The sequence below is a fragment of the Perca fluviatilis genome, chromosome 5 (assembly GCF_010015445.1).
Source record: "Perca fluviatilis chromosome 5, GENO_Pfluv_1.0, whole genome shotgun sequence".
In the NCBI taxonomy this organism is placed as follows: Eukaryota; Metazoa; Chordata; class Actinopteri; order Perciformes; family Percidae; genus Perca; species Perca fluviatilis.
The window spans coordinates 7169665-7185327 of NC_053116.1; the positions used below are offsets into that span (position 1 = coordinate 7169665).

General features: G+C 39.1%; 1 protein-coding gene across 1 annotated transcript; it reads left to right on the forward strand.

Annotated features, from left to right (window-relative positions):
* Positions 1–2696: 2696 nt before the first annotated feature.
* Positions 2697–10533, forward strand: LOC120558604 (CMRF35-like molecule 9). The gene is made up of 7 exons (XM_039799659.1): positions 2697–2808; positions 4129–4473; positions 4836–5042; positions 7081–7185; positions 9502–9539; positions 9630–9788; positions 10444–10533. Exons 1-7 carry the CDS (start codon positions 2769–2771, stop codon positions 10531–10533), a joined length of 984 nt encoding a protein of 327 aa, XP_039655593.1. The 5' UTR covers positions 2697–2768.
* Positions 10534–15663: the final 5130 nt, after the last annotated feature.

The following is a 15663-nucleotide window of genomic DNA, read 5'->3' on the forward strand; positions in this document are numbered from 1 at the left end:
ACTCATTTGACAATGGCTTGAATGTAACGGACGTTCATCACAGTAATATCAAATATATATAGGGAACCATATAACGACATAAAGAGAGTAAAATGACAATAATCAGACACCAGGATGTAAACAAAAATACATAAAAGCAGAAGCTAAGGAATCTAAATTAGATGAAGAAATCAGACAGTCACAAGAAGTCGGCAGATAAAAACTAAAGAGGAAATAAGAGATAACAGTGCAGAAAATGTATTGTTGTTAAGATGACTCTATGAAACAGAATGAATACAAAATAGATTTCCAAAATCTACTGCTATCATCTAACAACTTTATTAGAATCTTCAGTGCTTCTTATTGAGTTCTATTTTATTGGTTATTGTCTTAAAGTGCTCGTATTATGCTCATTTTCAGGTTCATAATTGTATTTAGAGGTTGTACCAGAATAGGTTTATGTGGTTCCATTTTCAAAAAACATCATATTTTCTTGTACTGCACATTGCTGCAGCTCCTCTTTTCACCCTGTGTGTTGAGATCTCTGTTTTAGCTACAGAGTGAGGCATCTCACTTCTGTTCCATCTTTGTTGGGAGTCGCACATGTGCAGTACCTAGGCAAGGACTAATAGCCAGTCAGAAGCAGAGTATGAGGGCGTGCCCTGACAGTACCTAGGTAAGGACTACTAGCAAAAAAAAAGGGGCCCCCCAACAACGAATTTTTTTTTTTGTTTTAAGGCCCCCCCCCTTCTATATTACCTAATTTTTTTTTTTTTTTTTTTTTTTTTTTTTTGCCCCCCCCTTTGGGGTGGACTTTGGGCTTTTCACTTTGTAAACCTATAACATGCACAAAAAAGATATTTAACAAAATAAAGGAAAGGGAAAACGGCAAAAAGCATAATATGACCACTTTTCTATGACTTTATCACCATTTTTCCTGTCATAGCTATAGTGTCATAATGTTGGTTTTTAAAGAATGAGGTAAATGTATTTGAGAGGAATCCCAGTGAGCTAAAACGTTCAGATTTCCCACTGTTCTGAACGTTCCGATGTAAACAGTTTTTTCTACTCTCTTCTCCGTGTCTCATAACACTTAGTCCTCCTTCTATGATTGGTCATCTGCTCCAGGCAGGAACTACTGGAGTGTTGTTGGTTTTTTAAGCTACTGCGGTGTTAACATTGTCCCATGTAGCTACATGCTAACAGCGTAAAAGATGTCATCTTGGTGGCCAATGCTGGTCATTTCTCCCCAGTTTCGGGTCACATCACTGCTGCAACATTGTTGTGTTGGATTTAGTTAAGAAGCCTTTAGGCTATGTTCACACTTGGCGTCTTTTTTGACAAGATAAAGTTGACTAGGGCGCTTTTGTAAAAAAGAAGAAGCTGGCAGCACTTTGGTTCCAAAAAGCAGCCGTGAGCATTTTTTGTTGCTATAACAACAGCTACTGCTACATTATCCTAGAGTGTATGTATGTGGAGCACTGCTAATGCTAATGTTAGATAAAACAAAGTGGTGGAGCAAGCTAGAGAAAGAACAGAGAGAGAGCAAGAGAGAGAGAGAGAGAGAGAGAGAGAGAGAGAGAGAGAGAGAGTGGTGCTAGCGTTGGATAAAACAAAGTGAGTTCCCTGTACACTCATAACATATAACTCGCTGTGCTCCGACTCCATTTCTTCTTGTTGTTATAGAAACGACAGATCTGGCTACTCCACTTGTCATTGGTCGGCTGTCAAAAAAGAGCTTGACATAGGGCGTTTTTTTTTTTTTTAAGTTGAACCAGAAAAAAACCTTGGTAGTCGCGTTTAAAAAAGCCCTCACAACTTTTTTGAAAACACAGGTTCCTCCATAGGATTATAATGTTAAACAGATGCTGGCAGCTTCATAAAAGACGCCAAATGTGAACAAGGCCTTATACTCTGTTGCAGTCCGTCTCTTTGTGTGTGTCCATTGTTAGCGTAATTTCCATGCTTCCAGTTCATTTCTATGGGAGAAGCTGTGCAATGCTTTCTGGTATCATCGCGGGGACTTTAGAGAAGCGGGGTGTCAAGTCGCCTGCTCCTCATTTGCATAAAGTTGAATACAGCCAACTCTATCCAAATGACGAGTGGCTGGCTCGGCCCGTCGCCTTTCCAAAGCTGACGAAAATCTTTTAAACAACGCGTATATGGACACGTACTATCAGGCTCCGGAGTGTAACAACACAGCTGAGAATCAGAGACTCATGGACTATTGACCAATCAGGGCTTTTTCGGGAGGGGGGGCTTAAAGAGACAGGCACTCCTACAGAGCATGTCAGACAGAGGGGGAATACGGGAATAATAAGCAGCATGGGCATTATGAGAAAAATGAAGTGTTTTTTGATCATTAAAGCATGCAAACATGTTCTAGTAGAACCACAAAATACAAGTATGAACCTGAAAATGCTATACAGTAGGTCCACTTTAAAAAGAGCTTGAAACCAGTTGATTTTTTTGGAAACAGGTTAAACTTGCAGAAAAATGACAACATGACAACAAATATTTGAAAAGATGGAGATTTTTTTTAGTGTAGACAGAAATATATAACTATAAATCGAGGAATCTCTGTGCGTTTTAGCAGTGTAGACAGAAATATGACATTAATGCCTCTTTAAGTTCCAACCAGTAACCAGAAACACTCAAAGAAGGGAGGAGAGTAGAGGGGGGGTGTGATGTGTTTGGAGGAGGGACTCAATCATTTAGAGAAGTGAACAGTTCCTGGTTTACCAGTGAAGAAGAAAGAGAGGCAGCGTTAAACCATCAGATCCTCCAACATGAACGTTTGTCAGTCTCTGATCTGCTTCTTCTTCCTCAGTGAGTAAACTCAGCTTCTAGTTCTATCATTCTGTCTCTTTTTACTGCGTTCTGTTTCTTTATCTTCTTTCTTTATCTGAAGTTCAACTGGGAAACAGTTTCTCATGAGTAGACTCTGTTTCAACACATCTTGTTTTAGTGTAACATTGGTTGGTTTCTGTGGTTAAACAGGATGTGATGAGTGGTGACAGTCACACTTAGATCTTTTACTCTGAATAATAGTAGAAATACACTGTTAGAAACTTGACGCTTGCATTAACATTTTTACCAAGTATTATAATCAAAATGTACTTAAAGTACAAAAAGTGAAAGTTCTCACTATGCAGAATGGCCCATTTCAGAATAATGCAGATTATAATATCATTATTGATGCATTCATGTGTTTATCACTTTAATATCGCAGCTGGGAAAGGTGGAACTCATTTTAAATACTTTACATACTGCTGGGTATTAGTTAACTTTTTATTTATTATTAATATAATTCACTTTGGACCTGTGCCTGTTGTTGTGCTGTACTTGTTTTCTAAGCAGTCATTAATGTTGTATTATAACTGTAACAGAGGAAATAGTTCTGCTGCTTCCCCCTGACTACAGTTTGTTGTAGCTTCACATCACAGGAAACTCCAGATCTAAACCTATAGAGGTTCACAGAGAGAAATGAAGGGAGGAAAGAGGAAGGAAGGTGATCAACTCACCAGAACAGGCTCAGACTTTATGTTTTCTTTTAATAATGAGATGAGATGCCACTCATTGATTTTCTGTGAGGCTCAACAAACTTGTAACCCATCCCAACACTTTGGTTTCAAAAGAAATTGATCACAAAAAAGGAAACTACCTAATAAACTACTTCATTTTAAATGAATGAATGCCATCTTACAGAGGAGAAACACAGAGAAACCTGGAAGGCACAGCTAAACAGTCTAACAGCATTTTCTAAACTACAGTTTATGAATACATCTTCTTTTTAATTCCTTTTTTTATTTTGACATTGCATGTGAATATTTTCTTCTATTATAATGTTTCCATGTGTTTCATTATTGTTGACTGAATCACTTCATTACTTTTTGAGTTGTTTTTATTCTCTGGGGAACATTAAATCAGAGTCAGACTGTGAGATTATTTTAATGCTTGAAATCTGAAAGAATCCAGATCTCTGTTGTTTTAAACTGTTACCCCTCAGTCACAGACTGGTTGAACTGGGCAGCTCCCAGTATGACTGTGGGGATCTATGTATGATTTATGGAAATGTGAAACAAATCAGACTGCAACATCTTACAGGAAGTACAGATAGTAACTATTGATTGTTCATCTTTTTAACAGCACTGCAGGATGGAAACATTGGTCTCATCAATGCAGAAATCATCGAGCGTACAGGAACTGAAGGAGGAAACATCACAGTTGGATGCTCCTTCACTTTCTCTGGAAGGAGGAGGATCTTCTGTAAGGACGAATGTAAAGATGGAGACATTCTCATTGACACAGAAGAGATCACAGCCCAGAGAGGCAGATACAGCATCGAATATAAAAAGACTTCAACATTTTCTCCAATTCTGTATGTGAGCATCACAAACCTGACTCAGTCTGACTCAGGACGGTACAGATGTAGTTTGGACAGATTTTTGTCTCCAGATGGAAACATAAATTTTGAGATCCGAGTTACAGATGGTGAGTTTCTACTGAGAGTCATCTTATTAACTGTTCACTGACAGCTGCTGATGTTTCAAATAACTCAACATGTTTGTAACAGTTGTATTTAGAGCTGCATATTTTCATCATTGTGAACTCTGATAAATGCTCCTTTAACAGTTGATGTGTAAAATATGTGATGAACTCAGATGGTCCCACACTGCAGCTGATTGGAATCTTGTTGCACCAAACCCATTGATGACCTTCTGCATTTAGCTGTGGGATTAAAACACATGGATGTTAGCACAGAGTTCTCTGCAGGGACCATCTGATCATCACTACTTCTTTGGATCTCTACAATCATTATCTGACTGTTTGATTGTGTTTTTAATGTTTCACAGCTCCAACCTCTCCTCTCAGACCCTCTTCACCATCAGTCCCATCAGCCTCCACACTGATGACATCACAGAGTTTAAGCTCCATACCTTCATCAGCCTCCACACTGATGACATCACAGAGTTTAAGCTCCACACCTTCATCAGCCTCCCCTGAAGCCAGCGAGCAGCCTCCACAGAAACACACAGCACCAGCTGCACCTGCAGCTCACAGTACATTTACTTTATTGTTTGTATGTCAATATACTGTTATTGCAAACACATGGATGTGTATGCTTGTATGCAGTGTTTCCCGCAGAAAGTGTGTTAGTTAAGGTGGTAGGGTTGGCATCTGAATGTAATACATTAAGTATTACTAAATAACTAGCTTTTCAAAAATTTGCAATTTTAAGCTCATAAAGTGCTATAGTTACTCATATTATCCTCGGTGACACGCTCTCTTCCACTTCACCTGACAACTCTTCTCCAAAACAAACAGCCCATAGCTCAAAGCAAAAGCAGATAGTATGCGTGAAATAAAAACAAGACACGTAATTTCACTGTGTGTAGTGTTAACTACCCTAACTAACCGTGTGAACCACGTGAACTGATTAAAAAAAAAACTAGCAGTGTCTCAAAGACCGGGCAGCAGCCGGGACGGTGAGAATCCACGCGCAAGATTTTTTTTTTTTATCATAACAAGGTGAGAGGACACAAACGAAACAAAGGAACGAAGGCGACTTCCAGTCACTTCGTCATGTATTCACTTGGTTGAAACAAGAGAAGAAAGCCTCGCTGATGTGAAGAACAGGACAGAGATACATATATAAATGCTCTCTACCTGCCATATGCCAACGCTCCGGTAAGTCCATCACCCCGTCTATGCCCAGGCACGCGACGGTGAAATGGCGATTTATCTCTTTAAATGTGAATAAACGACATAAATAAACACTCACCCGCAGCAAATGCTCTTTCCGTTGTGATTGGTGGTATTTTGACAACTCGCCGTTACCTTGTTTTCCTGTGACTGTGTTGATGCGACTTGTAGGCCTACATTACAGCCACTCAAACAGGACAGAGTAACACGGTGGATATTTAAATTTCTTTTGAAGACTTAATTAAGGCGGTAGGCCCGTGTTGTTAAGGCGGGCCGCCTAAGCTGTAAAGTGGTGCGGGAAACACTGCTTGTATGGATAGAACTTATATTTGTTGTTGGTTTAAATGTTATAAAAATCAAATTAATTATTATTATTAAAATAGTTATAAAGTATTGATTTAAAAATATTAAGTTGATGTTACTATTCTCAGGTCTCTCATGTACATTGGAGTCCAGATTATGCTGCCAGATATATTCAATAACAGAGCGTCTATTTGCACCCCCGGTACGAATAGCCTCGGCCACACAGCTGAGCTATTCACACCCTGTGACAAAAACACGTTGCTCACATGCACCGAAATCATGGCCGACGTTCATTGTCCATGACCGCAGAAACTGGCATATTAGGAAAGTTTTGTCTCTAAAGTTTATAACAATTGAATTTCTAGCGGAAAATGGATACTACAGTCGGCTTTCTGTCTTCAGTGAAAGCATACAAACGTTTGTTTGTTAGTTAGTACCTATTTTTTGTATACACTATGGTTACCTAGCAACCGAGGCTTGAAGACACCAAGTGGTAAACAGTTGTACAACATTCTGTAAGAACTTATAGGTGAGAAGTTAGAACTCTGAGCTTAGGTCTGGGAGTCAGGTGTTTGATTCCTGGGTGAGGCGATTTTTTTTTTTTCATTTTGGATTGGATAATTTGCACGCAAGTCAGGGCCCGCGTACGCGAACATTTTTTTGCAGGGCGGTAGGGGAAGACTCATGAATATGCCTGCTCTGGTTGGGTTGGTTAGGTTTAGGCAAGAGGAGTGGGATTGGTTATGGTTAGAGTAAGAATGTCAGGGCGATAATATTCCAAAAAGGTGTAATACATGAGTAGTATGGATAACTGTGTGTAAATATATGCCAAGGTACTGTAAATGCACAGGGGTGCAAATAGTATACATTGATATTTGTACCAGACGGGGTATTAATAGAACACATTGCTGTGTGCACCGGCGGGGTATGAATAGCATTCATTTCTAATTTCACCCGGGTACGAATAGCACTTCTAATTGCACCAGGGTACGCATAGCATACACTGCTAATTGTACCAGGGGTGCAAATAGCCTCACCCATTTAATAATGAATCAGAAAGTGTAAAACCAACGTGTTCTTCTGCTCAAACAGCCCCAAGAGCTCTGCTGTATGTGGGTCTGACTCTGGTCCTCTTCTTCATCATGTTATCAGTAGCTTTGCTGATTTTCTGCAGGAAGAGAGCCTGGAAACCCAAAGGTGAGACAACAGGAAACACACACACACACACACACACACACACACACACACACGTCACCTGCTATATCAGTGAAGAAGTCATATCACAACCATTAACACACTAAAGAGACAAACAAATTTGGAAAAAGCAGCTAGTAGGGCTCTCCATCTCGGGCATTGTGGAAGTTCATATTGTGCAACTGCGGCCTGGGCGACTGTGCATGGAAGGTCTTTTGTAACAACGTGGACGGGGTCTCCTAGACTACATTGCAATGATTGGCTACGGTCCCTCGAAGTGCTTATACTCCGGTTCAGGAGACGTTTCTAAAGAGTAGACTAATCTACAACAACAGAGAGAGACAGAAGAGAGGAGGTCCATTCTTGGAGACACTTTAACAGCAATCAATATGAACGACCAGAGGTTCACGGGGACCGTCCACACCGTCCAGACCGCAAAAAGCATGAAACACATTTAAATCTCTTAAACACCAAGGGGAGGGCCAACAGTTTCAAAGGGAGGGACTCACATGCACTAACATGCACGCAGCCAGCCAGGCTACCAAAACAAAGAACAGAGAAACTCTGATTCAGACTCAAACAAAACGTTATTGTGATGGGACCCAAGCACCTCCAAACTTCATTATCTAAAGATATAGCTACTCTGGATGGTATTGCCCTGGCCTCCACCAATGCTGTCAGAAATTTAGGAGTTATTTTTGATCAGGATATATCCTTCAACGCCCAATTAAAGCAAACCTCAAGAACAGCCTTTTTCCATTTTCATAACATTACCAAAAAAAATCTCAAAACGATGCTGAAAAACTAGTCCATGCATTCGTTACTTCAAGGCTGGACTACTGTAATTCTTTATTATCAGGTTGCTCAAATAATTCCCTTAAGACTCTCCAGCTGATCCAGAATGCTGCAGCACGTGTTCTGATGAGAATTAAGAAAAGAGATCATATTTCTCCTGTACTAGCTTCTCTGCATTGGCTTCCTGTGAAATCTAGAATTGAATTTAAAATCCTCCTCCTGACCTACGAAGCTCTAAATGGTCAAGCACCATCCCACCTAAGAGCTTTAAGTACCTTACTGTCCCACTAGAGCACTGCGCTCCCAAAATTCAGAGCTACTTGTGGTTCCTAGAGTCTCTAAAAGTAGACTGGGGGCCAGAGCCTTCAGCTATCAGGCTCCGCTCCTGTGGAACCAGCTCCCAATTTGGGTTTGAGGTGCAGACACCATCACCACATTTAAGAGTAAACTGAAAACCCTCCTCTTTGATAAAGCTTACAGTTAGGGAGTGAGGAGTTGTAGTGTCCGCCTAACCAGGCCCACCTGCTTCTCTTCATAGTCATCAGATTTTTTTTTTTCTTTCATATAATCAATAATATAGTGAAAGTAGAGGAAGGCAGGCCAGTTCAGCCCGATCCGGCAGGGGAGAGTTCAAGTCCAATCCGGTACCTCTCTCTAACCTGCCTCTCTTAGTTATGCTATTATATATCTAGACTGCTGGGAAAGTTCCTTCCTTCCTATGACACACTGAGCTGCTCTCTCATCTCTGTTTTCATTTGTTTCCTTTTGTGTGCATCCTTGTCCCTCAAATGCTTGTTACTAACCTAGCTCTGGGGAGTTTACTCCCCGCAGTCTTTATGTTTCTTCTTCCCTGCATCCTGCTGCGTCCTGCTGCGTCCACTGCATCCACCCATGCTCTGCAGTGCCACGTTACATCCCGCAACGCCCTGCTGTGATGTTCATACGCACAGAGTAGTCAGGATCCAGTATTGGAGACTGCACTATTCAGTATGACACGATGTGCCCTGCTATGACATGAACTACAAACGACTACCTTTGAAGTCACTGTTCCATTATCTTTAATGTGACTATTATTTGCCGCTGTTCATCACACCCCCAACCGGCCCGTCAGACACCGCCTACCAAGAGTCTGGGTCTGCCGAGGTTTCTTCCTAAAAGGGAGTTTTTCCTCGCCACTGTCGCGATAGCCACTGCTAATGCTTGCTCTTGAGGGAATTACTGTAATTGTTGGGGTTTTGGAATTTATAGAGTGTGGTCTAGACATACTCTATCTGTAAAGTGTCTTGAGATAAATCTTGTTATGATTTGATACTATGAATAAAATTGAATTGAAATTGAATTGATAACAACTCACACTGTGACTTCATTTTCTGCTCAGGATGCATACAGGCTAGTTGTTTGCTGCTATATTAATGTTATAAATATCATATATAGAACATTTAAGGTCTGCCCAGAAAGTGAAGTCACAAAAGGTTTTTTAAAGTCATCTCTTTATTCTAATCCTCTGAACTGCATGTTTTTCAGAACCTCCTCTGGAAACTGAGTACGCTATTGTCACTGATGTGAGTTTGGGTTCATCTGGACATCTCAGCATCATTAGTGTCAGTATCAACCAGCTGATATTAATACAAAGCCCTGTTCTCTTCCTGCAGGCCAACCGAGTGTATGAGGAGATCAGAGAGGACAGACAGAGCACATCTCCTCCTGTAGAAGTGTCTACAGTTTACACTTACGTCAAATACACCAAACCAGATGGAGTGGAAACCACAGAGGAGTACAGCTTAGTCACTGCACCCACTTCTCAGAAGAAAGTAAGTCAAAAGTCTGGTAGGGTTTTAGGTTTTAGTAAACCCCTTCAGGCTGCAGCTGATAGGTACCAGTTTTTATTTACACAGCTGTTTCTCTATCCCTAGCACCTACCTATCTTTGGTGATCATGAGTCATGTAATAATGTTCATTTGCATTTTTATGTTTGGATGCAGGCTTTGAGACGTGGCCTGAGACAAATGAAAATGTTATTGTACAGCAAAGGACTTCTTTTTGTTGCAGTGTCAGAATAGAGAGAATATTGTGGACAAAAATAGGGTTTAAATGTTTTCAAAATTAAAAGGAAATCCAGTTATTTACTCAGAGAATGTCAAGATAAATCAATATAGTTGGAGGAGGACTTCCATCTGTCTATTTTGTTCATCAAGAGAGAAAAGCAACCTATTGAGGAACAGGAACCAGGCCAGTTTGTGATCATACTGTACTGTATCTAAAGCCATTGAGGAAGAGGAAGTGAGAACAGAGAGAGAGGGAGGAAAAGGTGTGGCACTGATACAGATATTCATGGTAAACAACAGATTCAGAGATAAAACCCCATGAACAGTTTACATGAAGCAGCTCACGCTGAAATGATGCTCTTGTGAAGAAACAGGCGAGCAAAGTCAGGTGATAAAGTTTGATCTTTGTGTTTTCTTGCAGACTGAAGACAACTGGAGTGACCTCACCTACTCTGAGCTGGATCTTCCCAACGGTACAGCTGCCCTCGCTGCACAGCGCCCCCTGTGGTGACGCAGATAACGTGGTCTACTCTGTTCCTCGGGTAGAAGCCAGCTCGGCCGACAGCCACGCCCAAGACGCTTCCCCTCCTCTGTACTCTACTGTTACTTTACATCAGCTGTAGCTTCAACGCTGTCAGCGCCACATTTACTCTCTCAGGGGCCAACAGGGGACACAAAGTGCTTAGAATGAGTCACATTCACTCAAAGAAATCTGTATTTATCGTTATTGGGGGAAGCTATGTCAGTTACGGCTCAGTTTCTTTCTGAAGATGAAATGTTTTATTAGCTCTGTTTGTTTATTGCTTTTGCTCAAATGTATGTATTCTTATAACAGTTATATAATAAATAATTATATACTGTATTTATTCTGTACTTTTCAAACTGTAGTGAATGTGTTTAGGTGCTGAATCCTGTCATCATGAGAACAATGGCCTGTATAATTTCAAGTTCCTGATCTTCTGATACCAAATAGTCAATGGTAATTTACATATTCATGAACATTTCATGAATTGCACATTGTTAGTTTTCTGGCAGTAACCATTATTGTTGCATCAGCACGAATCATTAAAATAATCTTAGCATTTCAAAAGGTTGAACTAAATCACATTATACAATAATTAAGATAGTCTAATCTCTTGGCTCTAGCAGACAAGAAGCAGCTAGCCACCTGTAAGGTCACCCACCTGTCACTCAATGCAGCCACACCCTAATTATGCAGAACTTTGAAGCTTTGATAGGTAGTATTTTTTGGGCGTTATTGGGCAAACATTCCATATATCCATTCCAATATTCCAATCACCTTTCAGCATGTTGTAATTCAAGTGCTCTGACAGAAAACTAGATTTCTGCACCTCCTCTAAAAATCTAGCCTGTGACGGGAAACTTTAACCAATCTCAGGTCATTTCAGAGAGAGAGAGAGAGTTCCTATTGGCTGTTCTGCTGCATGCATTGCCCGGACAACAGAGAGGGGAGAGAGAGAGAGCTGCAGGAAGAGGTCTCACTCTACTTTAAATTCTGGCATTTTTTCTTTTCTTTCTACCCCCTACAGCTTTAAGCTCTCATATCATTTAAAGAGTTATGAAAACCCCCCCCCTACAGTTGTCATGAAGGGTAAACTTAGACCAAAACTGTCTTTTGTACCGGGCTGTAGACATGTTTATTTCTGCTGTAAAGGTGAAGGTAAACATTTGAACATGGGGCTTGTTTTTGGAGCCAGCCTCCACGTTGGCTTCATGTCTCAGCCCCCCAGGTTTCTGCTTGGTAAACACTGAAGGGGCCGCTGATTTCTTCGTCTCACCGTTACCTGAAATAACAACGTGCATTTTTAATGCAGGTCTGTTTTCAGTCTGAACGCTCGCTAAGGCTTCAACACTTGAATTATGAGAGGATATTTAGGGATTACACTGTACCAATTGTTACTGCAGAGTTTCTATAGACACAAAGCTGTAACAACTTTTAAAATAATAATAAACATTTCTTCATGTTGCATAAATTATTTTTATTAAAACACAATGCCTATACGGATTTTTTTTTAAAGGTGATCATTTGAAGCTGGTTAAACTGGTAGATAAAAAAAGAATAAACATAAAAGACTCAATATAAGACTCTATATAAGATTTTATAGTCATACATTGATTTTACAAAAATATGACTTCCCACTTAAAGATACAACCAAGTCTAGTTTTAATGTTAAATCAGACATAAACTCGCAGATTAAAGAAAAGACTTAATAAAGAATAAAGAGTGGAGGAGAGTAGAGGGGGGTGTGATGTGTTTGGAGGAGGGACTCCATCATATAGAGAAGTGAACAGTTCCTGGTTTACCAGTGAAGAAGAAAGAGAGGCAGCGTTAAACCATCAGATCCTCCAACATGAACGTCTGTCAGTCTCTGATCTGCTTCTTCTTCCTCAGTGAGTAAACTCAGCTTCTACTCTCTCTTAATTATGTCATTTTTATTTATTATTTCTTCATCTACAGTGGGTCAGTTCAACTTTGCAGCAGAAGGGAACCAGTTTCTTATTGATGGACTGTGTTTCATCACCTCTTGTCTCAGTCTAACAACATGTTGGTTTCTGGTCAAACAGGATGTTCAGAGTTGGTATGAGTCTCTTTAAAATGTAGTTCTTTAAAAGTGATCTACTCAAATTAGCCTGACAATCTGCCGTCAACTCTTGATCTCCTGTACTTGTAGTTTTAGAGTAGATTTATATTGTTTAAACTGTTTAGTAGTTATATAATAGTGTTCACCTTTTTAGAGCGGTAGAGAGAAAATAATGATTTTAAATGATTTTATTTGAACCAGCTCCAAAAGAAGAAGTGCAGCAGTAAACATACACACCAAAACCTCACACACACACACACACACACACACACACACACACACACACACACACACACACACACACACAAACACACACACACACACAAACACACGTAATATGATATTAAACCAAATCCATAGGTCCATAGTTCCATAGGTTGACATTTTGTCTTAATAAAACATTTTTAAATGTTGCTTTTGATCCTGTTTGTTATGATTGTTTGATATTTGAGGGTTATTTTAGAGCTTAAGGATGGATGTTGAGCTAAACATGCAAAACCTCATTTCACAAGAGAGCCAATCAGCAACGTCATTCTCATATGAGAAGTGGTGAAGTAGAAGAAAAAAAAAACAGCTAACAGGGAACGTTCCCAGAACTTTCACTAACGTTCCTCAAAAGTTGTGTAAATGTTAGTACAAAACTTTATTAAAATAATGTTTTCGGAACGTTCATGTAACGTTATAACGTTCCTGTAACGTTATAATGTTCCTGTAACGTTGGCGAAAAAATTTTCTTAGAACCATAGATATAGAACAATAGATATGACATGTAATTCTGACTTGCCATTCCAGGATGGAACCACTTGGCGGCCATCTTACCAGGGTTAAGTTATAGAATTGCTTCCATTGGAACCAATGGGGAAAGAGGCTCATGTTGTCTTTATAATCCTTATATTTTTCTACCAATACATCAATAGTGGTTTTAATTCAAAGTAATGACTGTAAGACAACTGTGCCTTTCTAGAAAGAAACAAAAAATTTAGATTTGGGTGGAATTTTGATTGATCTAGATCCAAGAGAACAAGTAATTTGTTCATTTATAAAGATAATCTCATAATTTTGCATTTATATTGCAGGTAATAATTTTATTTTTTCAATTTTGCCTGAACTTAATGTGTAAAAACTGTCTTTGGTATTCTGAATGGCTAATATACATTAAACAATATTTTTTAATGTAGAAATCCTAAATAGATTCAGTATTATGGTCTATAGAGCGGTAGTTACGATAAGAGACATGAGAGAAACATCCAACTGTAATTTATTAATACATTTATACAATACATACATTTATAAGACCACATTTCCAATCAACCCCACTTCCTGTTTAGCGGGTTTTTTTCTTACTGCCAACCGGCCGGCATGGAGTTTGTTTAGACGATGAGTGGAGTAGTTGGAGAGCCTCGCTAGCTTCAGTGAGTTTCTGTTGATAAAGACTATAATGACTTCACCAGAACTGCTGATGGACTTGTCGCAATTTTCATTGCACTAACGTTATGGAAATTACATTTACGATAGTAATGACCGCGGTGAAGATAGTTTAATATTTGACATTCGTCGGTTGTCGCGGATGTTACCTTCAATAGCTCCGTGTCAATACTTCGATTTCCCCCAGTTTCTGGGTATGTTGTAGTGCTTATTTAGACAGACGTTTCACACTTATTTTTAACTCAAAATCACCAAAAATGTGGACACAGTTTAGAGCGCAAAGAACTGAATGTCTGTCCAACGCGCCCGTCACAATAGGCGTACTTAGGGACCGTCGTAAAATTGCAACTCCACTAATTTTAATCATCATTAACTTTTTTGTTTTACAACATAGACATCTCAAACCACTTCCATTAAAGAGAAGGAGAGCCATTAAACATTTCACATTTGTGAATTAGTAAAAATAAATAAATGTAAATAAAGATGTAGGCTAAGTTACCAATAAATATGGTAGTTTCAACCATTTTCTAATTAATGAATATATTGACATTAAACCACCTGTAATATGTCTCAGACATCTTATCACAACTTTCACAGCTGTTGGTTTGTGAAAAGGTAGTTAGCAAATCCTATAGCATCCTCATCAGTGACCTATAGTTTATAAATGCATATTTATAGCTTTTCAATTTAATGGCTTTCTCATTTTTTTAATATAATCACATCAAACCACCTGGAATATGTCTCTGGCATCCTCTCACAAATTTCACAGCTGTTAGTTTGTGAAAAAGTAGTTAGCAAATCCCGTAGCATCCTCAATGCATATATATAAAGCTTTTCAATTTAATGGCTTTCTCATTTTTTTAATATAATCACATCAAACCACCTGGAATATGTCTCTGGCATCCTCTCACAAATTTCACAGCTGTTAGTTTGTGAAAAAGTAGTTAGCAAATCCCGTAGCATCCTTATCAGTGACCTATAGTCTATGAATGCATATTTAAAGCTTTTCAATTCATTGGCTTGCTCATTTTTTACTATAATCAAATCAAACCACCTGTAATATGTCTCTGGCATCCTCTCACAAATTTCACAGCTGTTAGTTTGTGAAAAGTAGTTAGCAAATCCCGTAGCATCCTCATCAGTGACCTATAGTCTATAAATGCATATATAAAGCTTTTCAATTCAATGGCTTCCTCATTTATGAATATAATCACATCAAACCACCTGTAATATGTCTCTGGCATCCTATAACAAATTTCACAGCTGTTAGTTTGTGAAAAAGTCTTTAGCAAATTCTATAGCATCCTCAATGCATATTTAAAGCTTTTCAATTCAATGGCTTCCTCATTTTTGAATATAATCACATCAAACCACCTGTAATATGTCTCTGGCATCCTCTCACAAATTTCACAGCTGTTAGTTTGTGAAAAAGTAGTTAGCAAATCCCGTAGCATCCTTATCAGTGACCTATAGTCTATGAATGCATATTTAAAGCTTTTCAATTCATTGGCTTGCTCATTTTTTACTATAATCACATCAAACCACCTGTAATATGTTTCAGGCATCCTCCCAGAACTTTCACAGCTGTTAGTTTGTGAAAAAGTCTTTCACAA